At 40.9% G+C, this 24714-nt stretch overlaps 2 protein-coding genes across 3 annotated transcripts in view; one reads left to right on the top strand and one right to left on the bottom strand.

The window, feature by feature from the left end:
- The first annotated feature begins 10827 nt into the window (after nt 1-10827).
- Nucleotides 10828-24714, top strand: part of LOC136784857 (GTP-binding protein RAD-like) — a 32779-nt gene continuing 18892 nt past the window's right edge. For both annotated transcript variants that reach the window (XR_010824502.1, XM_066745763.1), the window contains exons 1-3: nt 10828-11650; nt 14914-15150; nt 15544-15796. Coding sequence is in view for 1 of the 2 variants with exons in the window: in XM_066745763.1 (XP_066601860.1) it covers nt 11451-11650; nt 14914-15150; nt 15544-15796 (690 nt within the window). In the remaining variant the exon portion in view is untranslated. The remainder of the gene's footprint in view (nt 11651-14913; nt 15151-15543; nt 15797-24714) is intronic.
- LOC136784860 (voltage-dependent anion-selective channel-like) lies at nt 17040-20891 on the bottom strand. The gene is made up of 4 exons (XM_066745776.1): nt 20730-20891; nt 19922-20153; nt 18544-18753; nt 17040-17305 (listed from the first exon to the last, which is right to left on the bottom strand). Exons 1-4 carry the CDS (start codon nt 20889-20891, stop codon nt 17040-17042), a joined length of 870 nt encoding a protein of 289 aa, XP_066601873.1.

Here is a 24714-nt window from a genome sequence, read left to right as displayed (position 1 = left end):
AGGTTGGCCCATTCTTCTCATTAAAATCCATAGAGAAATCGAGCTCTCTTCATCTACGACTTGCCACACCCACGCGTATATCCATATATTTCTTCTCATCTATAGTAATAAAAACACTGTCTGTCTCTATAGTTATATATTAAATAAGAAAAAGTCGCGCAGCTTGCAATTATTTTAATGTATATAGAAAAAGTAGCCCATATATTTTAATTATACGAAAAATCCTTATATTTATATAGTGGCGTATCAGACTCTCGCACAGATTGCATTTTCATAAAGAGCGATAAAGAGAGTGGCACTGTTTTTTTCATGCGTCTTTCGTGTGGGGTAAAAATCCCATACTTTCCCCCTACTATAGTCAGTAAAGCATCATTTTCCTATTGCAAAACAGGCATGAAAAACTGTATTTTCACCTCACGCGTTGTGAAATAAATATGTTTTTACAGTAAATACAGCTCAGTTGTAATATGAATAATTATACATATATACTACATTCCAATTATTCGTTTATTATTCCAGGAGAGAGTAGCAATAATAAGGACCGTTGCTTTAATTCTAACATTGCATAGATGTAATTAGCTGTATAGAGTTAAATTATATTAATTTCAGCAATTGTTTCAATTAAATAATTGGAGATGTGCAAACGTTCAAAACTTTGCAGTCGTTAGATTTTTCCTTTAAATATGCGATTGTCGAATTTTGGAAAAATTTCGCGAGGCATCTTTGTCATGTCGGGGCACTCGGGGCTCGGTCGGTAGCCTCCAGCGCTTTTCCTCGCCAATGTTTTTCTGCTCTGCTGTTAGCAGCTGACTTGGCTCAGTCTCTTTTCTCACGGATTGTCCGCGCGCGCGTTATATGTTCCATCCAATCGGCCACCTGCAAAAACCACCAAGGTCGAGAACGTCGCATATATATATATATATTTCAATCCTGACCGATCCTCTCTCTCTCTCTCTCTCTCCCTCCTAGATTTCTCTTGAATGACGCACTAGACTTTTGGCCCGATAAGCAAGATTCATCGAGTTGCGTTTAAAATTATTGACGAACGATCCAAGCATCAGCAGGTACATACTGCCGAGTGCTGCTGCAGGCTGAACGTTTGACGGGTAAGTGCGAGTGAATGGAGGGAGCGAGGAGGAAAAGTTTGGGGAGAGGATGGTGGGGTGTGTGTGTGTGTGGAGGTTCATCGGTTCGCGTTCGGGCGTTTTACCGGTTAGCAGGTATATATATATATATATATATACATAGAGAGAGCAGATGAAGCTTTGTACAAGTCCGGTCCGAGGGGCGTAAGTAATAGGTATATATATATATAGCTACAGTATATATATATCGGTATAGTCGGGGTAACGGGTGCTTGTGGAGAAGAAGAGCGGCGCGGCGGAGCGAGGGTACGGGTATCTAATTAAAGTTGCCAGCTTCCGCCCAAGTTTCGATATGCTAATGCAAACACATGGAATCTTCGTCATAGATGTATACATGCATATATCACACTGCACGAAACTGTCTCGCGCGCTCTTCTTTGAAATGCTCGCTCTAACCCCGCGGCTATGTACCTATACCTCGTACCCTCCAAGGTCGAGTAATTCGATAAAATTCTTAAGCCATGCATTAACCCAAATCTACAATATCCTTGATCAAACGGCAATCGTAATAAATTCGACGACTCATCTTTTTTCTCCTCCATATTTGCAATTGGGCAGATTTTACACATCGCGATTCCATAAAAACGTCTCTCCACTCTATCCTGCACAAGAGTTTCTCTCTTCTACAGACAAATTCCAAGAGCCATTCTACTCGTTATACTGGACAATTTTAACAATAATATTCACTGATAGCTAAATTCTTTTCCAAGTTTTTCTTTAATTATCGACTACACAAATACATATATAGGTAGGTATATTTATACATAAAGACGTATCCTGCAGTTTGTGTAGGAGACCATTATCGTCTATCGATCATATACTGCAAGTATCCATAGGTGCTGCCTGGAACGTGAAGGAAAGCGCCAAACTTTCGACGCGAAGAAGCTGATGCAAAACCATGGACTTTCACTCGAATATAGAAAGTTAATATATTAGAATGGACCCGTGCAAGCGCGCATTTACAGACTGTCAATTTTCTCGTAGAAAATATTCAGGGCTTATCTAATGGGGACTGAGGAAGCAAGGAGCAGGATATCCACGATTATATATTCACTTGAAATAGACGCGCGCGCACGCGAGTCGATCTATTCTTAAATAATCTCAATAATTATTGTGCTGTAGAACGCACCTATATCGGGATATTGTGCTCGTTATCACTGTACATTACACTTTAAATATTACTCTATACTAAACTATTTCACTAGTTTACTAGTTCTAGCATGCTGATGATTCAACTCTTACGATAAAAATATCAATTTCTTTTCTTTAATAGAGTATTGCATGCTGCTTTTGATGCTATACTCTAAGAAATATATATCTTTTACAAGTTTAACGAGTAGAGATAATTTATAATATATAGAGGATGAGAGAGAGAGAGAGAGACGTCTAGCTCAGACTGCATAAATCCATTTATTTATACATATATAAGAATACGTGTATCGGCTTCTTAACTATATATTTGTCTTGTCATTAATGGATATAGCTTAAATAGGTGCACTCGCTTTATTGTTATTCCATGGCTGCATGGCACTGATGACATGAGAGAGGGAGAGTCAGCTGGTTATGCGGAAGGAGTGAAGAGTCGGTCCAAGTTTGGCTGAAATCTTAGCAATAAATGACCAAAGAGCGACGTATTATCGAGGGAATCGGAGCCTGAATCTCACGCCTCTTTTCAATCGAGCGATAACGAAGCATCGACCCTCCTCGTCAATTCAGGATCAAATCAATTCCTTCTCTTCTCAAGCTATAGCTTTTCAATATTTTGCAGCATCGATTCTTTGAAAAATTTCAATGGTTAAATCACTGAATTCAGTCAAAAACTGTAATATTCTCTCTCTCTCTCTCTCTCTCTCTCTCTTTCTTTTTCTTGTCGCGCATATATTAGCAGGCTTATTACGTCCAACGGAAGAAAATATGAAAAAATGCAGCAGCAACCACTGGAGAACTGGATTATTGCATCAATAAAAATCCCTTGATAAAGAAACAACTATGTATATCTATATATATATAGGTATGCAACTTTGACATTATATTTCACTTAGGGATTGACGTGTAGAAACGGAAGAAAAGCTTCAACATAAATGATGAAAGAATACAATGATCTTGATTTTTCTTGTGAAAAATTCTGACGTGGGGGGAGGGGGGGGGATGCCAGCCAAGTATATAGGTGCATATACATTTACTAGCGAGATATATTTAATCGAGCCAATAATATTAAGCAAGTTTGATTAATTTACTGTTTTATAGGCTGTTTATATATATATATATTTCCCTACGCGAGTAGAGAGATATCGTTTAATTAATGTAATAATATAGAATAGAAGGGGAAAATGTGTTCGGGGGAGATCGATTGGCGAAAGATTGGAAGGATCGTGATTGATCTGTGAAATGTCGTGGTTGTACTGATTGGGTGAGGAATCGGGTGTAATTATTGGATTAATGCGGTTCGTTGAGGTGCTGCGGCTATAGATAGGCCATGCAAGAATGGAAAAACTCGTCGTGTCAGACTGAGAGTCGATATCGTCTCGTCGTATTAATCTCGTATAGTAATCTCATTTTCAATGATGTTTGAGGCGCGCGCGCGCCTTTCTTCTTTCATGGCTCGCCGTGCAGCTGCGGTGGGAAATGGGCGATCGCGAACGACAAAAAAGGGTCAAATGGATCGGATGGGGTTGCTTCGAGATAAGGTATATAGGCTATAAAGAGAAAGTTAGCGTGGCTATCTGGCTCATGGGGATACGCTTGTGTGATCGCGAAATTAAAGAACCTTCCGTTTGTCTATTCGCTCGGCATCGCGTATCCGCAGCAAGTTCCAACACTTATTATGCGTATATATATATATATATTATAGGTATATACTCTTCTTCTTTTTTGAAAAATTTCAATAACGCCGTGCCGTGGATTTTATGTGCGTCGCATGCGTGTATGTAAGAGCTGGAGGATTGCGATACTCTTGTATATGAATAAGCAGAAACCTATATATACAAAATTCATAAAGAAAAAGAAGTAATTTATGCTGCAATCGTATTAACTTTTTCCATAATACAGCGAGATGATTAAACTCGAGGAAATTGCGCACTTGATTCGTCGTGTATACTATAAGATTATAGAGTGATTTGCATGGTGTATATATATATACGTTTTTTCTCGGATATTCCTCGTTTGTCAATGTTTACCTAGCGCGAGCAGCAAGCTGCTTAAAATTGATCAATTCCACGTTGCTCGATGAATTTAATAGTTTACACACACACATATATCGAATGATAAATAGATTCTAAAGTGCAGCGCATGGCTACGGAGGGGATTTCTGCATGCTCTTCTCAAGATTCATCCGCGCGCGGCGCGATCGACCGCCGCGCCGCGCCGCGCCGTAACGTTCGATGTGTCATCGGCAAAATAATACAAGCTTATTCCTGCGCTGTTAAATTTTGTCTATAAATTCGAATCACACTGATACATATGTTATAGCAGGTTTCTGTAGCATACCCCGCGATATAAAGAATATCTATAATGGATGTCTGCGTATAGCATCGGAAAAGCGCTGCAGGAGATCCATATTCATGGAGTTTTAACGTATGTAATAACCATAATATCTATATGTATATAGAAAAAGATGTACATTTTGATATCCTGCAGTCACTTGAAAAAGTTTCATAGCTTTATTAACATTTCCATCTCGCTTTTCATTATTGACAACAATAATGGATTTTTTCTTTCACGTGTCTGCAATTAAAGTGAGAGTGCTCTGCTTGCGCGGGGCTACAAACAAAGCGAGCTAAATAATTTATGATAAGAATAATTATATTGGAAAATCACGGAAAGGCTCACTAATTTTCGCTATTTTTTTTCTTTCTTCTTTCTTTTTTTCCACCCCAAGTACCAGGCTGCGCAATTAAATTCTCACTGCTCGTTTAGCCGGAATTTCTTGTCCCTCGCGTATCGTTATTTCTGTCTCGTGTTACGGCAGTGCTTGCTAAAACTCTCTATAATATGTTGCGCGTGCGAAAAGTTTTCAGGAATATGCGGCGTCTCTCTCTTCCGAATATAGATAGAAATGTGGGAAAAAACGAAACTATAGGCTTGTATAGTTTATGCAAAAATTGTGCAGTTTTGTCAAGGAGATGGAAATTTGTGAATTTTCCTTCCCCTGAAGAGCATGCATATATATATAAGACTAACGACGGTAGGCGTGTTTCATACTGGATATATATAATCAGTGTGATATTTTGTTCGGAGGGGCAGGAAACAAGTCGTTGGGACCTTGATCGACCGGCGCGTGACACGAGGGCCGATAGGCGGTTGCATCGATTCTCGAAGCGTTCGATAGGGCCTTATTGGAGAGAAGCTTCTTTCGCTCTCTCTCTCTCATTTCTTTTCTCTCTCTTACTATTAATTCACCGTGAACGAACGAATGCAGGATCGAGAGAGAGAGAGAGAGAGAGAGAGAGAAAGAGAGAGAGGATGGAAATTATGATTGGTGAAATATTAGTTGAAATATTGCTGCAGAGGAGGTTTCTTTATCGCCCGCCCGCGCCATCTCTATAGTAGTATAGCTTTTGCACGCAGGAGAAACTTAATGTCCTACGGAATTGACGGAAATTGTTTCTTTTCCCTAGAGATTGCTTCGTGTGTTGTTTGATCCTTCATTTCCATTCTCTCGTTATTTCCAAGTAGTATATACGTAATCTACACCAATTTTGCCATTTAACTTTAGCGGTGTCGGAAATGATAAATATATAGGGGAAAAACGATTGTTGCATACTTGCACCGCGCAATCGTCAATATTCCAATCGTCTAGCCTGTCTTAAATTCCTCTCGTTGAGGGGTCATATATACATATGCATATACCACAGTGATAGAATCACACCAAGGCAACTTGGCGTTATAAATCATTACCTCTCACAAATTTTATCGATCGTTCCTTTAATTATTAAATTTCTCATACCTTCTTCGCTCGTTTCTTTACTCGCATGGCGCGTTTCACCTTTCGTCTTATTCCTTCTACATATAAAGTTATATATGCAAATTCAGTCCAGACAAATCCACCAAATTCCAATAATGCTTTGCACAGACATACGGAGCTACAAACCTTTAAAATTCCTTTTGCATTTCTTTCTTTTGAAATTTCCTTGCTTCTTTGCATATATAATATCAATCTAGCGATTTCTCATGAAAATTCTATTTTATCTCTAGATGGGCAGAGACTGTAAAATTCACCTGCTTAGATAAAGTATAAAATCTTTAGAGTCAAAAGTGATATTTTGCAAAATTTATTGTATATATGAATAGCCCAATGAAAAAAAAAAATGATAAAAATGCCTGACATTGTTATCGATGTTGTGCCTTATTGGAAGAGTGAAAATGATGCAAGAGGCACTTTTTGTTTCTTTCTATATTCATGGAGAACATATATGTATACATTTAGAGGGTTGCCGCATCCCTCCAGCCAGACTAACATTCTGCAGCAAATATACATGCGTATATGTGTATAATATAACGGAGGAAGGTGCCATTTTTTCGGATTGCTCTTGAATTTTTCGGCAAAAAGACAAATTTGCCATTTTGTCATCTCGGTAGTCAATTATCTCCTTCTCATACTTTCGATAGATGGCAGAATTTAAAGGAAATGAGAAAACAACTATTGCAGTATACATATATATAGGTATAGAATAGATGTTTTGACGAATATAGATGATTTTCTGAATGTTCCATTCACCGGGGTTTTCGCGGTACACTTGTTACACCGCAAAGTAACGCGAGTATGCCAGGCTAATTAGTGCTCGCGTTAATTGGCATGCAAAATTTCAAATCCTCGGCTTATCTTAATCTGCAACGGGATGTAGCCGACGCTCGCAGTATATGCAAACATATACATATAATATCCCATTGTTCGATCAATCTTTTATCATCCCACTTTTGCCAAACTTTTCTTCTTCGTGAAAAAAAGAGAAAATCCCTTATTTCGCATCCCGCTCGCGTATCTCGCGCTCTTATCACGTGCTTCTTTAATTAATTTCATTATCTTGGGCCTGAATCTTTTGATCGTCGCTGATTTTCATGTAAAGCACACACACACACACACACACACCAGAGTATTACTAATAAATAAGCACTGCTCTGCTCGTTTACTCTGCTGCACAAATCTTATTGTGCATGCAAAGAAATTCCTCCTTCAATAATGATGCCAGTTAAAAATTAATGTGTCTGGGGGCCATTGTGAAGCATTAAGAATAGTGAATTGCTGATTGATGTAAATGAAATTTGATGAATAGGCATTGTTATTGTGCGCGAGGGCTCTGCAGGGAGGATGGGGATATTTAATTTTCGAGAAACACACTTTATATACATGCATCGTAGGGTGAAGAGGGTTGAAACAAGTCGAGCAAGAATTGCGAAGCGATTAAGAAAATGTGGGGAGAGCGGAGAAGAGTGAAATGTGTGCGGTGCAAGTGAGAGGTCGAGAGAAACGGCAGGATTCCTTGTATGTATACGTGGCATATATTCACGGGAGCGCGCGCAGGAAGCTACGATATAGCGAAGCATTTCTAGATCCTCGTGCAAGAAACATTGTTTCTTTCCTATAGAGGAAAATATATTGCATGGAATCAACAATATTTTCACCATTGTTCAAAGCGGCGTCTATTTTTATTTTCCATTTTCTAAAAACCGAAACACCCCCATTCTCCTCTAATTTTCTCTCTCAGCCCTTTCCTCGTTTCACGTGGTATCATCGATGAGCCTATAGATAATAATTTCGATAAGGAATATGATTGTTGCGGGCACACACACTATCCGAAACTCTTCCCTTGAATACATTTTTTATAAGAGGAGCAATTATTGATTTTCCACCAAATCCAAGCTGCAAATTACGTAAAGTAATATAGGAAAATTTATACAATGGAGAAATATTTGCGAGAATGTCGGCCGGAAGGATGAGACACACACATTTATATATATATTACATAAAAGATGGTACAATGGGGGGATCATAAGAGTAGGTGGGTTTAAATTGTGGAAGAAGGCGAGAGAGAGAGAGAGAGAGAGAGAGAGAGAAGGAATGCTTTGAGAGATATAAGGAATAATAGCCCGAAGGGCTTGGATATACTATCTGATTTGGAATTGCGAGATGTGTTGCACCGTCACACCCGTCGCGCGCTTTGAACCTTTGATTTATTCTTCCCGAGACACGTATACGCGAGTTTCGCCCCATAATCGTAATCTCCAATGTGAATTCGTCTTTTCCGATCCATCGAGATGCTATAACATTTCCTGTGGTGCGAGACGCGGTGCAGGGGCCAGTACAACGCCTATATAGTACATACGTTCCAATCGATCGACGAACATTTAACAATGATTATGTATATATATATATATATATAATGGTGCGAATGAAAATTCTTCTTGTGCATATTAATTGGGGAGAGGCTGCAATACATATCATATATCAATCGATCAAACGTATAGGATAGAATATTTACAAAAAAATTGTAATTATTTAAATTTTTATTATCTGGGCTGTATCGAAGCACGCAATATATCATAGCGTACGTCATTTCAACTTTGTTAATTATCTTTTTAAAAAAGCTTGTCCTCTCTAATGTACACGGTATAACGATAAAATGCTAATTCCACGAAAGCTTTCGCGTCGAATTTTAATTGGAATTTCAATTTTAATATTTGCATCGATCGCTCCATTTTTTTGACATTAATGCAACGAAATTTGGCTCTCTCTCTCTCTGATATTACAACAGCGATAAACGATAAAGGATAAACGGACAGGAATGCAAATGAAAGAGTCGACCCTTGGTGGGATTTTTTCATTTTCAATATACACACACACACATATATATATATATATATATAGCATCGTTTCGTTAAATTTACTGGACGTGGTTTATTTATTTGCTCTATATGCGAGGAAACCTTCGTGGTGCAGGGGTAATTTGATTGGTAGGCGAAGCCACGTCAATTTTTTAATAGCTTTAGGTGAGTGTCTGCCGTACACATGTAGGTATTATATATTATTAGAGATAGTGTAGAGATTAGTAGGTAAAGCGACACGAATCCGGTTGAAGCGATGCTCGAATGGCGAGGCGAGGCGAGGCGAGGCAGGTGGACTAGTTAAATTCGAACTTGTGCTCCAGTGTGGATGCATGGGTGGTACACGTAAACGCATAAACTAATGCATTAGCCATTAGAGAGAGAGAGAGAGAGAGAGGCAAGGAGGCAGGAGCCTGCTTGCGTATGTACGACGGTGCTAAACGCTCAAACTGCTCCTGATAGTTTCATGATCTTTGTTACACTGATAGCTGCTCTTGCATATTCTGACCTTGTTAGCTGGCAGATTGCAGTTATTTCATTAAACTAGTCAGACGTCTCTCCTACAGCTACCCTGTATAGGGTACGTAGCTGTATGGTATAGTATATATATATATATATATTAAAGGCAGAGAGCATCGCTGCTCCTATATAGGCTTCTCCAATAAATTATTGCAATTATAACGCGAATAGTTTTCACGCTTAACACCAGCGCTTCATCCAATCCTTCAAAACTTGCTGCACCTTACTTTCACACTGCAGGTTCTTATCAGTGTTAATTATGGTGCGATGCATGCATGCAGGTGCACCTTTTTATCCGGCTGATAAAAGCCGATAAGAAGGTGCGTACTGTTATCGTAACATATGGCGCAATGTTTCTCGCTCCTTATTTATTAAGTTCAATTAACATGGCATAGATATTTTTAAATAATTGTCGATTCTTCGCGCTGCGTGCGGGCAATTGCTATTAGGGCTCCTCGATCGCCGATCCGTCGTCGGTCGGATGCAATCAGGTGCAATTAATGTCGCTGACCGCGCTGCTGCGACTGCCGAGTCACCGCTGTATATAGTTCGCATCGAAACCAAGCTGCATGTCCTGCAGGGCTCTCTCGGCCCATTCCAAGACCCGACCGAAATCCGAAAGACCTATAGCTCTTCTTCACCAATCAGCTTCCAAATAGTCCTAGGATCGTCCGATGATCCTCGCGAATAATTCTACTATACCCTATCACATTTGGATCTTGGAGTCAATTTCATTGCTCTCGCGTGTTCTCTCTGATTCTTGTCTCCTGAAAGATTGGAGAGAGAGAGAGAGAGAGAGAGAGTCATTTTAGGCGCCGCGCCTTCTTCTCGCCACTTTTTCTCTCCAGTCCTAAAAAGAAACGATAGGGCTAATTGGCATTTGGCGAGTGACGCGAGAGTGACGGGTATATAGTTGGGAAAGGGGGTGGCGTGTATATATATGTGCACATGGCTCTCTCTCTCTCTCGCCAGTCGAATCTTGACCAAGCGAGATGGAGATGGAGGAAATAAAAGGGAAGATACAAATAAGGGTTAGGACGCGGGGGTCGAGATGGCGCGCGCGCGTGCGCGCTGGTTCGTGGCGGTGGTATTTTTCGAGAGAGGAAAGAAGGGGAAGGGGTTATCGTCTGTTTGCTCGTTGAACGGTCGCGTCGAGGGTGGGCGACGCTTGCGCGTGCGAGTCCTGGGGCCGAGGGGTGGCAGCAGGACGCGGGGCGGGCGGCGCAAGAACGAAGCAAGCAACGACCATGCGAGGTCGAAGCGAAGGGGAGCAGAGAGAGAGAGAGAGAGAGAGCAGGGCCAGTCAGGCAGCAGCTCACTCACTCACTAGTCGGTGGTGGCGTCTGGCGACTGGTCTGCCTGGCTGCTCTCTCAGTGCGGTCCGGCGAGCGAGTCACGCAGCAGAGAGTGCTAGCTTTTTTGCCAGGACCTCGCGGCGCGGCGGTAAAGGGACACCGCGATCTCTCGCGACGTTACGCGGCTGTAGACGGGGGCTCGGCTCGGGGCCTCGGACGGAGCCTGCCCTGTCGCCCGCCCGCGCGCACGCACACACACACACACACATACGGGTGTGCAGTCGAGCAAACGCAAATATCATCAAGAGCGAGTGGAAAGATCCGAGTCTCTCGTGGCCCCTACACGCGCTATAGCTGAATCATCAGGCGGTTCGAGTTGCAAATCAATCTTGATCGATCGACGATGCACGGTGCAATTTAATCCTGCGCTCGCCCGGCTTTCACCTTGAACTTATACTTTACCTTCCCGTTGTAGGAGCCGGCTGGCCCGGCCGGACGCGTGCACCGCTATTTTTTCCTTTCCTTTTCGAATGCCTCCAATTGATATCTCGCGATCGCAATGAAACTCGATGAAATCCTTCCTGATTCGACTCGCTCGGTGAATATGGATCCCGTAGAATTTTAGCGGATCTCGTTCGCTCGCGCTCACGCTCTTTTAACGGAGGACCACATGGCCACATCGGCTCTGCCAACGAATCATGCATGCACGGATAATAAAGAAGAGGATTCCTCGATAGTTGTACAGTCTCTTCCCTTGAATATTACCGGCCCACCCTGTGGATTTCCAGAAAAGTTTCAGGATTTTTTCGCCACTCTCGACGAGGACAGCGACGATCGAGCCAACATGCTGGAGGATAAACTCATTCCAAGGTCACTTTCCTTCTACTCGCTTACTTTTTAAACATATATATATATATATATATTAGGGTGGTCGTTAAAACAAAAAAAATTGACGGATCCCTAAAAGCCATTAGTATATTTGATGAGAAACTACAGTGGTTGAAACCTGTGGCCTGACAAATGATGGAAACACGTGGCTCAATGCGATCAAATATAATTTTCGAAGAATTTTACAGTTTTTCGCAGATAACTCATGAAATATTCGATTCTATGAAAAGATGCATATAACCTTTTCTCTGAAGAATTAAATTCTACATAATAAAGATTCTATACATTTTTCTTCTAGAATGCATACTAATCGAGATATATTGCTGAAAAATCGATCCTCTTTTTCCTTTATACACATGCATTATATTGACATATGCTCATATGAGTAGTTATTCTTATTTCGCTGTAGTGTTACACATTTTATTTCTCTTAATTTAATAAAATATGTTAATTGTACGGTAAACTAAAAATAATTATTCATATAGATATATCAATATAATGTGTATAAACGAAAAAGAGGATCGATTTTTCAGCAATATATCTCGATTAGTATGCATTCTAGAAGAAAAATGTATAGAACCTTTATTGTGTAGAATTTAATTCTTCAGAGAAAAGGTTATATGCATCTTTTCATAGAATCGAATATTTCATGAGTTATCTGCGAAAAACTGTAAAATTCTTCGAAAATTATATTTGATCGCATTGAGCCACGTGTTTCCATCATTTGTCAGGCCACAGGTTTCAACCACTGTAGTTTAATTCTCATCAAACACTAGTGTTTTTTAAGGATCCGCAAAAAATTTTTTTTTTAATGACCACCCTAATATATACATATATATGTATAGAGATGCAAAGCTTACGACGCGAAATAGCCTGAAAGTGTTGTAGAACCTGTACCGTACAGCTATTATTCTTTGACCGGAAAGCGGAGGGAGGCTTCGCGTGTCGCGTCGAGACGACGGAATATTCCAAGCACCTCCGAGCCAAGTAAATTTCAACGGGGAAGGTTCGCGTCCCGCGAGTGGTGTGAAAAATTAATCGACCCTAACTCTCCAGTCGTCGCGCGACGATTGTTCAAAAGTTATTTCTCTTTTTGCTACACGACAAATATTTCATGCTTAAACGGCTCGAGATCAGTGCAGTGTTGCGTATAGATAAACGGAGAAAACTAAAGGATACATCTTTGCGTATATCTCTCTCGGGCATGTTCAACTGATCGTAAGGACGTGTTTGTCTTTCTTTCTGCTGCAAGCAAATCAATGTATCGAGAAAGAAAAGAACGAACGCGATAACGATAAGAGAATTAATATGCAAGTGTGTGTATACTATACATGCAGGAGACGGCTACTACCTTAAAAATGGGATATAGCATGGTCGATAGTGCACTCGAAATGCAAGCAGACTAGCGATCAAAGAAATTTCCCTATGCACAGAAATTCGATAATCGGCGTTTATCCTAAAGCTCCAACCTCTCAATGTGGCAATGCTGCTGAACCAATCGAGTGCTTGGATTAACAAACACATCAAGATTCCTACAGCGAGTTAAAAAAATTCCCTTTTTTTTGTTTTCAACAAAGCAGTTGGCTTACATTCGAAGATTTGGCTTTTCGTAGGATATTTCGAGAGATCCTCAAGCTCGTGTACTTGAACGAATAGCAGGAGCCACGCGGTGCCTCTCCTTATCAATCCTCCAACTTTGCAATGCGTTAAAGAGCCATTAAAGGAAACTGCTCTTTTCTCTTTTAACAATTGGCGTGTTCGCACAATTACTCGACCAATAAATATAGTTAATTTTCTCCCCCCTCGCTTCGTGCAATGCTAAATGACAAATAGTTATTATGATACGCGTCATCTCTTCTCCACATTGTACATATATGTTATTTTGTATAGCACTCGTATACAACTTGTCGATAGCTTAAAATCGTATGCGAAGCGTGCAGATATCGATGTACATGATGGATTGTAAAAATTAGTTGATGCGAGCAAACTGCAGTTATAGGTCATTGCTGCATTCATCGTGAAATTACACGTTTTTCTCCTGTAAATCGCGGTTAAATGAAAATCTTGACAGTGTCGTCGTTGATGAAATGATGGTTCTTTCTTCAACGATCGTTGCGCGTATATATATATATATATATATCGGTAATGCGCAGATACGACAAAGCATATAGAGACGGAGCAGAGTCCCTCTAACGCCCCAGACACGAGCGAAATTTTCGTACGATAAGTTAAAGCGCAATAGAAGAGAAGAAGGGAAGCGCGCGAACGGTGAAGCGGAGTGCATGTGCATGCAGCAGTTGTAGAAATCGCGTGTCGCGCCATACGCTTACCTTCTTCAATGGTATATATGTATTATATATGCGGGAGAACTTTATTTACTTTGATACCGATGCCATCACGTTCCTGCACAGCGCGTATTCTCTCATTTCTTTCATTAATTAAATATAAATATCAAATTATGTTAACCGCTGCTGTGTTCCAAGATGCAAATTCGACAAATATTATTGTAATGAGAATTAAATTCCATTGGAACGTAATTGTGTGGCTTGCCAATTTATAAGTTTTATTTTATCTCTCTCTCTCTCTCTCTCTCTCTATATATATATATATATATATATATATATATATATATAGGTTAAAGAGTTGCATTGTTACCAATGGAAAATGTGTCATGGTGCAATTACTCCTCACTCGGAATTCTTTTACACATTGCAAACTTTTCTAACCAGTTCAAACGAAAGGTCGATATATGAAACTCTGCTGTTTTCGATTAACTAGAAAATTGCATCGGTATATATAAATTGGCAGACCGAGGTCCAATCGCAGCTGCCGCATGCTATACTTGCGCGCGTCTAAAATGTAAAAACCATTAGAAGCTTCTGCTTCTGCATACACACTGTACAGAGGTAGGGCCAAGTGCTGTAGGTGCATGTACGTAAACGCGTCACGTGCTCGTTCGCCCGCGGTATTGATGGGCTTGCGCGCGCTATTTGACAGAAAAATTAAGAACAGAATCGCTGATGAGCGCACGATTTTTTTACGTTTGAAATTGTCCATTTGCCAGCACGAGAGGCGGGTATGATATACACGTTGAATGGTGTGCGTGTGGTTACGTAGCCCTGAAAATCATTGAAAAGAGAAGTAAATGGAGAGCAACGGTCGAGCGACACGATCTATATATATATATATATATATATATATATAATAGTTTATTGTTCTTTGGCTGATTGATTTGGATTGTTCAGGAAAGCAGAGAACGCGGTTGATGCGCCGGCACTGGCGGAACTTAAGAACGGCGGCAGGAGATGGAGCAAACAGACTTTTCAGAGAAGGAGCAGCGAGGTCGAAGTGCGGCTTCAGCGTAATTCGGCATTTGGCTCTCAAGGTCACGCCTCCGTAGACGCTCCAACAAAATCACCGACGCCATCCAGGAGGCGAAGCTCCAGTATCGCCGTTGCCAGACCTACGCCGGATCTTCACCGGTATATATATATATATATATATCTATATATACCATACGCGCGCGATATTCCTCCTCCTCCTCCTGCACTTTTCTCCACAAATCCCGTACGTACACGTGCACCAATCCCTCTCTTTTCAGCCAGCAGTCCAAAACTCGAAAGACAATCACGTATCGCGCGTATATATATGCGCGTATATTGTGTTTTGCCTGTAAAACAGCAATCAGCAGAGCAATTCTCTTCTCGTGCGCGCGTATATATATATATATATATATATATATAGAATAACTCGATGGCGCGGCATCATTTGACGTACGTACCAGATTGCATGGATCCTGCGAGCAGCTGCTGCATGCCACGTATCTACGAGCCGTTTATATATAAAGGCGCGCTCTTTCTTGAAATTGTCTATAGGTTTCTGCAGACGGAAGCTGGCCCGTGGGGTCATCTCTCCCCATCTCCGCGCAGCCCTACCAGAACACCCTCGGTCAGTCCTGGCGCAGTATCCTGCTCCTCGGCGCACCTCAGTCCCGGAGCGAGTCCTGCAGGACACAGTCCTACGAGTCCCGGTGGCTCGGTCCAAGGCTCTTCCCGCGCTACCGCGGCCCACAGTCCCAGGCAGTATCGCGGCAGAACCAGCAGTATGCCAGCGGTCCCTCGCCACAGAGTAAGAAACTCTCCTCTATATATATATATATCTTTTGTACATGCCAACACGACATTAATCTATCGAGCAATTGTCAAATTAGGAAAATCATTTTTACCAACAGTTTCAAGGAAATAGCACTTTCACGATATAACCTGCGCGAATAATATCCATACGTCTTTCTTGCTCTTTTACAAATAAATATCTTTTAGTTTAATCGGCGCGACCATCGCTATATTTTACAATACATTTTCAACATTGAATATTTATCTTATCCATGCGTGCATGCATGCACGTATCTTGTCCTTATTGGATTTAATTTGTCAATTTCACATACGTATTTTCATTTGGACAAATTACAGCGCGCAACGGCACATTTTCCATGAATCGTCCATGTTACATGCACGAAACACGAAGCATTAAATATCATTAATCGACGAGTTTGTGTTCGATGAGCTGCGCATATACTGATTTCTCGAATATAAACCTCTGAAGAATCGTGCTGTTTAATAGCATTGAAATCTTCGGGCTAGCCATAGATCGTACGTGCATGATCATGCAAGCTGTTGCGCTTTTATCGTCGATATGGAGAGAATCGAACAGAATTGCCCAGCTACCGCATGGAATCTTGTCTCGCCAGAATAGTAACCATTTGAAAACAATAATCTCGATAAATACTCCATCTGAAAATCCATCGTCAAGCTCTCCGTCAACAGTGACGCACGCGCGCGTCGCTCGTCTTTGTTTATTCCATTCGCGTTCGACTGCATTGTCAAGAAACGCTAGCTCCTCCAGCATTTTAAAAAATCTCGATAGGATTAACCCTGACGAACAACAATTACCAGACCTTGTTCGACTCTCGTGTGTCGATCCTTGTTATTATCATTATTGTTAAACGAATTAATGAAAACAGGGAACATGGTGACAATTCGCGTTTAATCGAGTTCGGGTAAAGATGGAGAGAGAGGGAGAGTCGAGATCGGAGAATTTTCCAGTGGGTATAAACTATATAGGCAAAAATGTAGCGAGACGTTTCAATATAGAATTAAGGTACTTATGATTATAATAAGGTATTTGTTACAAGTATCGACTAATGGCCGTTGGTTAATGTCCGAAGGGCTCCATGCAGAGCTGCTGGAGAGAGATGTAAAAGCGAGTATATAGAGGGAAGAGGCGAGCATAATTAACAATTAGATTCTCTCTCCCAATGGCCATATGTTGGGCTGTGGCTCGTCGACATTAGGGATGGGGGCATAGCAAGCGTTCATGCTTCCATATCTAAAGCCAGGCCAACCTTGTGACCTCCCTTTGGGACATTGGTGCAGTCGACATTCATGGATAACGTCAAGAGAATGCCGGGAAGCAGCTTCTGCTGCAGGCTCGTGCCCAACTGGAACTCTGTGTTGATCTTGAAGCGCAACGTCGAGTCATCGTCCAGCTTCTGCTTGGCAGCAACCCCGACGGTCCACCTCTGCTCCACTCCCCTCTTGGCGAACACTCCATTTATGGCTGTCTCCCACATTGAATTCACTGCGTACACACACACACACACAGACACATAAATACATTTACAATTTTTTCTCATTATAATTGCACGATTTGCCTACAACTCTAGTTTCATTTAAATGGGGGAGGGGGGGGGGGGGGGGGTGATTGGTTGGTTAAGGTAGGAGAAGGAAAGACACAAAAAAAAAGGTTTGTCGATTCGAATCGCAGGTCTCAATCGTCCAAATGGAAATTCCCATCTAAATCAGGTGCGGGCGGCCAGGTTATGCTTGTGAAGCGCGAGAGCAGATTTTGCCTTTGAGAGCAGCCGGATACCACAGAATATCCAATAATGTATGTATGTAATAGGAGTCCTCTGCTGATATACACCGCAATGTCTGTGACGAGAGCGAGGAGACCGACCGAAGCGACGATCGGAATGGAAAGCGCGGGGTGGTTATGGTTGGATCAAGAGGATGGTAATATGTACTCCCTCTCCGCGTACGCCTTCCCAATTCTCTTTTCTATCGTGTCCTCCCTCCCATTCCACGCAAGTTTAAAACCTTTATTCACCCCATCCTCAGCTATTTCTCCCTTTTCCCCCATATGCGCAGTATACATATACATATATATAGATATACCCGAGTGCCCATCACTCAACGCAGCCAACTTCTCAAACTTGCAGTTTTCATCAATTTAAACATTCAATCACGCACGTATAAAAGCCCTGCAGTGACTGACTTTTATCACATACTTCGTAATTTGCGGTAATTTCACGAGTTTTCAATGGCGCTCCTATATATATATATATATCTATTTTCTGCTACTTTTAATCCGGCCGACCGAATGATTTCTCAGTGCTTCCGCACCATTTTCTTCCTCGCGGCACATCCCTCGATCGAGCGATGACTCGCAATGGCTGCGAGCTGCTCATAGCTGCACGGATTGGAAGCTGCATAGCAGCAGCACACATTGCACGCGTGCTTCTTCGCCGTGGCTATGCAGCAGTCTTGCCCTCGAAATCATGTATATTCAGGGAAATTCAAAGGGGACTCTCTCTCTCTCTCTCTCTCTCTCTCTCTCTCTCTCTCTCTCTCTCTCTTGCATTGGTCGGACGATTTTCAATTAATTGCAAAACCGCGCCTCGTCGCTCAGACGGTGCATGGAAGGTTTGATGAGACCAACGCAAGCGCAAACGCAAACACTCTATTTACCCAAGACCTGCACACAATAGTTACCCACCCATTTCCTTATATACACACAAGAGTATAGAAAATACTCACCTCTGTATAACAAGGACAGACCATATTCGTCCGGTATTGAGGTACAACGAAAATGGACTCCCACATCCTGACAATCAAATGCCAGACCAAAATCGTTCTTCGTAATTTTGTCGAGTGTAGCGTTGTAACCGATCCGATAACCCACGAAGACGTCTCTCAATGCAATCACCATAGATCCAAGTATATTGGTCGTTGAATCCAATTCCCTGTCTAACGAAAGATGCATTGCGTTTAATTAGCATTATTTTATACTCCATTTCAAGCATTATTTTTCTGCTCCACCACTTGGCAAATATTCATGGTTCGTACTACCGTGGCGTGTGGCTTGAAAAAAAAAAATATATATATATATATATATATATCTTTCGTTTGGTTAAACGTTGGATCATCGGTGACCAATGAGCAACGTGATTTACAAATATTGCAGTATTAGAGTGTACGAAAGTATACGCCGCCGCCGTCGCATCTTTACTCCGAGAGGATTCGCTAACTTCTATCGTATGTACATATACCAATAACTCTCGTAAACACCTGCGTATGCTCTCGTTTCACCGATTCCGCACCCGACATAGCCCCTTGCCTGCCGAGCATTTTATCGAAATATTCGATGGAATTGATGGCTTGCTTTCTTTCATAGAAAAAAAAGAAGACAAAGAAACTGACTATATGCGCGAGTGAGACGAATAAAATTACAAGAGTACGTTGAAACAATTTAACGTGATACATTTTATCGATTGACCCGTGTCGATTAAGCTGGCATTATATTTAATTGCAAAGTTTCATTATCGAGTTGAATTTGCATGGCGAACGCGAAACTTATCGAAATGTTTTTTGCGCGTCATTTTCCTGCATAGTTCGAATAGAACGTACGACGTACATACTATATAATATGTATATGTATACGTTAATTTGAAAGAGAGTCGGTGAAAGTCTGCGCGGGTACACGCAAGAGGAGCTTTGGCCTCTCTGCCCGTTTACTCTATTGCTGTAAACAAACAAAATAATAAATAGAGGCACACGGAGAAAGCACACAGCTATCGTGTAGCTATAGACCGGTGCGTGCGCGACCAGTGTTGCTAAACATTGCTGAGGCGAAGCTTCACCTGTGTGTTTGCCTGCGTCTCTCCAAGTGTATATACATGTGTGTGTGTGTGTGTGTGACACAGTGTTGAGAGGCCCGGCAAGAGAAGATATCATCGAGACATTATCTACTTAACTTTACGTGTAACCCGCGAAAAACTTGGCTCTGCCATTTCTCGCCCGAGAGTCCTTGTAAAAATTACTTATTCCTATATATATATATATATGTATTTATTACCGCGACATTTTTAAAATGGAGAAAAGATAGGTGAGACACACAGAGTGCGTGTAAACTTACGAAGGCCTAGTTGAGCGTTAACGGTATGATTTGCGAATTTGGTGACAAGTTTTCCAGCTTTGCCATTGCTCTCGGGATTTATACCAGCCTCGACGTTCAATGCGAGACCCTCTATCATGCTTATCGCTTTGGACGTGTCGTATCCCACGTAGACAACACCTTCCGTACCCCATTTGAAATTCAATATTCCCAAATCTTTTATCGTTAGATTTGCCATCGCATTGCCTGTCATCTGCAATGAAAAATCCTTTACTATAGTTAAAACACGTACTGTATGCGTAAATGTATTATAGCTATAATCGTATAATTAAATTCATCAAAGAATCGTCAATTAAAATAGAGGCGAATGTTACACAAATGTACATTCAGCGTATTTAGAGAGAGAGAGAGAGTCCCGCGTTTAGCTTTCTTGATTTTTCATGGCTTGCCGTCGGCGTAAAGTAGCGAGAGAAAAAGTAAGAAAGAAACGAGTAATTGCGCGCTGCACGTTTTTTTAAAGGTAATTTCGCGCGTAGCGGTTGGATGAGAAATAAGTTTGATGCACAGAAGGGGGGGGGGGGGGGATAAAGATGAAAGGAGAGAGCGCGCGCGTCCCCCGCGCCGCTATACAGCAAACTCTACTTTTAATTGTATTTATCGCGGTCGCAGCGGCAGTGCGTGTTAAATTATCGAACGACTTGTGAAATTGGGTGTAGTCGAGGGGCCGAGCGAGCACTGCGCGCAGCTATATGTACCGAGGAAAGGTGCGTAAAACACGTACGCTTGATGCATGCGGATAAGGGACAGAGTTTGTCATTGTTCAATTAACCTTGGATCCTTGCAAGTCGAGAGCCATGTCAGTGGCCAACGTTAGGTTGCCGTTCGACGTAGTTTTTACATTGAATTTAAAGAGTCCTCGGCCATAGTGGTAGCCGTTGCCAAAAACGTCCCACGCACTTTTGCCAAGATCGCCAAAGCTCGGAATAGCCATAATAAACGGTATATGCACCAGTCCGCTACTATACGATTGACGTTTCTTTTTCTATGGTGAATATCGCTCTCGCGAGGAGGTTCAGCCTTCAGCAGCGGCGGATGGACTTTTCAGGCCAATTTCTTTCTCGTGCTCTCTCGCACATTCATAGCGTGCAAATTCCTTTTTCCAAAGCACAGCTGGCGCTCTTGCTTGCTTGCCTTCTTGCCCTCTTATGCCTTTCTTTATTTCAATTTTACGTGATCGGCACAATCGATTGGTCAATCGTCATTCCTACGTCGCATCGCTATAGCTATCTGTATATCGTACGTACGCGCTGTCACCTGTCGGATTCCACGAGAATCACACGGATCGATCCTATATTTTTCCACCAATTTCTTCCACGCGATTCTCTCGAACGTTCTCCACCCCACGATTTTTCCACCTTTTTTTTTCTATCCCTTTCTTCTCTATCAATTAAATAATCTGTACGCGCGCACAGTAGCAGAAAACGCACGCACGCACGCACGCACTGACACGCGCGCGTCTTACTCTCTCGTATCAGATGTAATCCTTCCCGTCAATATGTGTGTACTGGGTTTTTCCTCTCTTACCAGTTCTCGCGTGTTTTCCTATATATGTATATATATATATATATATATACTGTCAAAAGTGAAAACTGTCGAAACTGTCAGAAGCAGAAGGACGCGTCGAGTCGAGCCATTGGCCAAGTCAGCAATGTCAGAATCTCTTATTTACTCGAATCGACTAATTTCAAGTTGTTCACTGAACAATTGAGCATCGTTCTCTTCATTTCTCTACAAGAATTTCGAGAAAAGCAAGTAACGCGCTGTTGGAACGATTGGGACAGGGGATTTAATGGCGGCGATGGTGCTGTTCCTTCCTAGTCATATAAAACCCAATCGTGTGTAGAACCACTTGAATTATTATCGAGCAATTGTTATATATATATATATATATATATATACATGTTTTATCAAAAAATCTTTCGTACAAGAGTTATATTTGATTTTAAGGAGGAAGCACGATGGTGAGTGATATTTGTTCGACCTTGAAAAACATTGGCTCGAAAGTCATACGAATATCACCTTTATTTTTCTAAACTGCAGAATAAACTATACTTTATTGCATTATTTTTCCAGAGCATATCTCTCCTTGAGCCTTTGGCCGAGGTTTGGCACTATGTAATCTGTATAGAAACGCCTCTATAGTCGTTTTCACACATACCCCTATATTCATTACTTTCATATTGACATATACTTCGGCAAGTTCTCGAAATAGAATAGAAGAAAATCCAATAAAAATTATTATTGCGGGAGGGGCGAGATCTTGGCATTTAATAATTCGAGAGAAAACCTTCGTTTACCCTTAAAATGGTGTCTTCCAATGTGAAAAGTAATGATTGTTATCACCTCGTGTGTCCTTTCCCAAAGCATAAAGTTTGAATTTCTTTCGACGAGTTCCCTCTTAATTCGTAATGCACATGCAATTATTATCATGCAAATATGTCGAGTCATCGGCCACCCTGCAGACACGTATTGTGTGAAAATGTTGCTGAAAAATGGTCAAAATTACTGATAAATATCGCTATAATAGTATGCATATGCTGCAGTATTATATATACATATATTCTCACTTGAATTTACTGTGCTGGTATTCAGAGAGCGAATAGTGTAGGCCTGCTGCACACCAACACGAGGACATGCAAGAGTGCCGAGAATGTGTAGTGATGCACATGCACACCATCAGCTCTAACCATCGGAAAATTTTATCATTTTTCGCCTCATTTCTTTGCGACATATATAGTTACAAATGTCACTTGACTTTGCATGCTTATTTTGGCACGTAAAAGACCTACGTATATATAGTTAATCTTTGCCAGTGTATATAGGCTGCAGGGGGAGTGTGAAAGCTCGTTCTTTCAATTTGCACTTTCCCAACGTTTCTCTACCATTTCTCCTTAATGGAGAGTAACATATTGGTTCGTTCACCAATAATTTATAAAGCCTGCGGATTTCACGCAATACTATATATTATATAATAATATCGCGATATTTGATATACAGGGTGTGCTATTGTACAGAGAGAGAGAGAGAGAGAGATAAAGCCTAAGAGAGCTATATGATTACTATGACTATATAAATATTTCTAATAAAACTTGTTTGATTCGAGGGGAAATATATATACAAGATTACATTATTCTTTTGACCTTGGAAACTTTACTAAAGGATATACCGGGGCTTTTTAAGTGACACCCAATATTTTTCATTGCACCATCCTGCTGCAGCTTAACTCGAGAGAGAGAGGGAGAGAGCCTGACAAAACACACACATATACACACGTACAATTATAAATAGGTGAACGACTATACGCGTTTATGCGTAGCTGCATGTCGTACACAGTGCAATTTTGAGTGGAAATACATGCATCGAACGCGCGACTGAATGAAATGATAATCGCATCTGTATAGCGCTTTGGAAAATTCTTGAGAAAAGTTGGAAAAAAAATGCAATAAAAAGTAAGGTACTCCATTTAAAAAACTCTCTCGACTCACAAGATGATCTCAGCATGTATCACAGCAAGCTTTTCTATATAGATGAAACCAATGATACCCTCCCTTGTCCCCTCCAAGTCAAGCAACTCGTATTTGGAACACGCACAGTTTCATCGTTGTTACTGATATGCTGTAGTTTGTTCATTATCACTCCGCAAAACTTTAAACATGACACCCCCTTTGCATGTATATAGAGAAACACACACACGCATCATAGTTGATAGTAATTAAATGTAATGATTATAATACCCTGTGATGCTTCGGTTGGTATAGGTAGATATATATATATATATATATATAATATTTGTCATTTATCTAGTCGATAGTTTAGGCAGGGCACAAAGACAGGATACTGTTTCTTTGTGAAATTGCAGCAGGTGCATTTTAATCGTTGGAGAGATTTTCTTTTATTGGAAATGCGCGCGCGCGCGCCCTCTCGCACACACAGCGCATGCATACATACACCCACACATCTTCTTGCCGTAGATTTCAAATCAAACGATTTTCCATGGTCTCCACCCACCGGAATATCAAACAACTTTTCACGTTACGTATAAAATCCTTTAGAGATTTCAATTTTAGTCAAATTAATCTTGCCTATAGTGCAATTCAATTAAATATTTAACATATATAATCAAATGTAGAAAGCGTGGAATGATCAAACGTGTTTAAATTAATTATAATTTTGCTGTTTTTAAGTTCCAAGAGCTAAATACATTAATCGTTATGATATAATTAACACACGCGTTAGGATTCGTTATGAACGCAATCCTGCACAATGGCAAATCTATATATTCATTAAAATATACGAAAGATTATTTTTATACTGGGTTTTATCTAATATTCTCTATTATATAGTATCAACGTGGTTATATCACTTTTCATTCGTAACCAAGTTATTCTCGTGCGAGAGATTCAAACTCGAAGAAAATCTATTTGTAGAAATAAGAAAGATGCAAGTCTCGACGCAAGATGCACATAGGTGTTTAAATTATATAGACATAAAGTAATATATACATATTTTCCAGTATATATTACTTGTCCCATAAGAGCAAGTAGCATGGATGCGTACAATGAAATAAGGAGAAAAAAAAATTAAGGCGCGCAGGATATACACCTATAGTAGAAATAATGCGAGGCGCATTGAAAGATTGGAGTTTCAATCGAAAGACTTTTCCTCCGCGAGGAAAATGAGTTTATTGGTTGATTTTGCACCGAAACGGTGTACTATGTATCCTTTCGGTTATCGCGCACAAGAGAGACCTATAA

This window comes from Prorops nasuta, unplaced genomic scaffold (assembly GCF_024137725.1).
Source record: "Prorops nasuta isolate Cenicafe-Biocafe unplaced genomic scaffold, Cenicafe_Pnas_1.2 PNAS00081, whole genome shotgun sequence".
Taxonomy (NCBI): domain Eukaryota; kingdom Metazoa; phylum Arthropoda; class Insecta; order Hymenoptera; family Bethylidae; genus Prorops; species Prorops nasuta.
Note: the sequence above shows the minus strand (reverse complement) of the source record. Positions and strands in the feature narration are given on the sequence as shown.

Coding starts and splice junctions, on each gene's coding strand:
- LOC136784860 (XM_066745776.1), bottom strand. CDS start 20,891: ATGGCTATTCCGAGCTTTGGCGATCTTGGCAAAAGTGCGTGGGACGTT. Junction 20,154..20,729: donor TCGACTTGCAAGGATCCAAG/GTTAATTGAACA, acceptor TTTTCATTGCAG/ATGACAGGCAATGCGATGGC. Junction 17,306..18,543: donor TCTGTCCTTGTTATACAGAG/GTGAGTATTTTC, acceptor GTGTGTACGCAG/TGAATTCAATGTGGGAGACA.